The following is a 2,601-nucleotide window of genomic DNA, read 5'->3' as shown; positions in this document are numbered from 1 at the left end:
TTTCTTGAGTTATAAAGATGTTGTAAAAAGAAACTGGATGAAATAACATTTATAACATTGAGCTGAGTTTAAAAAATGAATTGAAAATGTGGATTTTATTGCAGGTCTTTAGATATTTATTCATATGAGTAATTATTTTGTCTTTTTTATTTAGGGGCTGCACAGACGTTATTAGGGGGAGAGAGGAGGGCGGATAAAGGGGAGCGTATTGCAAATATTATTTTGGCTGAAGAGTAAAAATAAAATAAAAAAGTAATATTTTACTTAATTTTAGTTGGAATATTGGAAGATTAAACAAGTTGGACTGATTTAACACTGTAATATTGATTTAATATGTTCATGTTAGAGGCATTACTCCCAGGATGGTACCATCACTTCAGTCCAAACTGAAATATCTCAAGAACTATTTGATGGACTGACATTAAGTTTCGTAAAGACATTCGTGGTCCCCAGAAGATGAATCCTACAGACTTTGGTGATCCCCTGACTTCTTTTAGTGCCACAAGCAGATCAAATCTTCCACTTATCCAGGGAAATATCTCACAATCTACTGGATGGATTGGCACGAAAATTGGTACAGACATTTGTGGTTCCTAGAAGATTAATCCTACTGACTTTGGTGATCCTCTGATGTTCCTCTGTTGTCACCATGTAGTTGGCAACTATTGGAGGGATTGAAATTGCTTTAGTTACCCTGACTTTTCATCTAGATGGTAAACATGGTAAACTTAATGCGAATAAAAGAAAGCATTAATAACTCGGGAAGGGGTTATTTCTCCTCCTCACCACCACAATCATCTTCACACAGTCCCTTATTTTAATATTGAACATTTTGGGCTTCCATACAAGTCAAGGTGAAAAGGTTTTATCTGCCCTTTGCAGTCATGAGGTGGATTTTGAGGGCCACAGTCAGCAGTGTCTGTTAGTGGTAATGCACTCGTCCAATAGTCCCCGTCCCTGTGACCAGGATGTCCGGTTGTCCATTCCTCCAGATCTCCCTGACGATCCGTTCCCTCTCCTCCAGACGTCGGGCCTTCTCCAGCTCCTCTGCGGAGGCGAACACGTTTACGCTCCTCAGAGTGCCGTTGGACTGGCTGCTGCGGTCGCTGCTCAGGGGCCCCATTGTCACTTTAGGGATCTCCGCCTCCTCCCTGTCTTCCTCCGCAATGCTCTCCTCCTCCTCATCCTCCTCCTCTTCCTCGCTGGACTCCTTCAGTTGTCTCCTCTCGGGGGAAGGGGGAGGCCTCCTGCTGGGGCGGCGAGTCCTGCAGGCGACACCCACCACCATGAGGCACAGCGCCATGAGCAGGCCGAAACAGACGCCCATCATGAAGTAGAGGGCGAAGCTCTCTGGATTGGCTGTGTGGGTTTAATAGAGGGATTAAAATGACCTCACAGGTCACAGAGACACAGTAAACAGGAGTGAAAGTAATTAAATAATTATAAAATATATATTTATGCTTCTTTATACTTATACTTCTCTACATTTCAGAGGGACATATTGTACTTTTTATGTCACCACATCAATTAACAACTATGATTACTAGTTACTTTTCAGATTAAAACAATAAAATGTCTTGTTTTTGATTACATTTTGTCTTTAAAAAAGCATTGTTGGGAACCTTTATTACATTTAAGATGTCTATGAGTTGTTCTCAGTTCCACCAAAGAGACATTTCCCTTTCAGATTTATCCTGTGACCTTTTGGAATTGGGAACCCCTGAACTAAACTGTTTATAAAGTGGTTAAAAACTAGTTCCATCTTGACCATCTGCAACAGTAACATGCCACATATTGTAATGTTGAACCAGTATTAACTGTCTAATAATGTCATATATAACAATAAACCACTCACGGGGGCCATTTTTCTCCAAAAAATATATTTTGAGTACATTTTGCAGATAATACCTCTGTACGTTTACTACTTCTTATACTATAAGGAGTTTTCTATATAGAAAATTTTTGCTACCAGGTCAGATTCCCCTTGAAATCAATGAAACGAGGCGGTAGAAACACTACCACTTTTGTCTACAGGGGGTGCCAGAATCAACACAAAATAAAGTTCCTTTTAGGGGCTTTAAGTGGGATTTTAAATGCAGGACTCCTAATTGTCATTGAGTTTTTACATTAATGTATTGTTACTTATACTTAAGTAAAAGATCTGAATATTTCATAATAAAAACTACATTAAGTGTGAGTGAGTTCGCCTGAGCAGAAACAGAACAAAAACAGCAGATACACAGTCAGAGTACAGCAGTGATGTGAGCCAAAGAAAACAGGACACTGACGCCCCTGGAACCGATTCAGGACAGACAGACACAAGAAAACTCTTCTGTTGAGGATTCTAGCTCCCAATGTTTTCTCAAGGTTCATATTTGTCCAAGTCTGTGGTAATGTCCAGTATAGACAGGAGGAACAATAACAGTGATCAATAACAATAATAGAATATTCCTTTAATTTGAAGCCATCTCAAAGAGAGATATTCACTTTCTCATACAGTTTCATTTTAAAGGAAGAGTTTGCGTATTTTGGCAAATACACTAGCTGAGAGTTAGAGGAGAACAGTACATTTTTGCCATCTTTGGACAGAGCCAGGCTAGC

The 2,601-nt window shown here is 39.7% G+C and overlaps 1 protein-coding gene across 1 annotated transcript in view; it reads right to left on the bottom strand.

Moving 5' to 3' along the window:
* eva1bb (eva-1 homolog Bb (C. elegans)) overlaps positions 1-2,601 on the bottom strand; it is a 5,094-nt gene continuing 2,493 nt past the window's right edge. Inside the window, exon 3 of the mRNA XM_035681729.1 lies at positions 1-1,359. Coding sequence (XP_035537622.1) covers positions 923-1,359 — 437 coding nt within the window. The 3' untranslated portion in view covers positions 1-922. The remainder of the gene's footprint in view (positions 1,360-2,601) is intronic.

Source organism: Morone saxatilis, unplaced genomic scaffold, assembly GCF_004916995.1.
Source record: "Morone saxatilis isolate NCDOM2014 unplaced genomic scaffold, NCSU_SB_2.0 Contig9, whole genome shotgun sequence".
In the NCBI taxonomy this organism is placed as follows: domain Eukaryota; kingdom Metazoa; phylum Chordata; class Actinopteri; family Moronidae; genus Morone; species Morone saxatilis.
The sequence above is the reverse complement of the archived record's forward strand: the minus strand, read 5'-3'. Positions and strand labels throughout refer to the sequence as shown.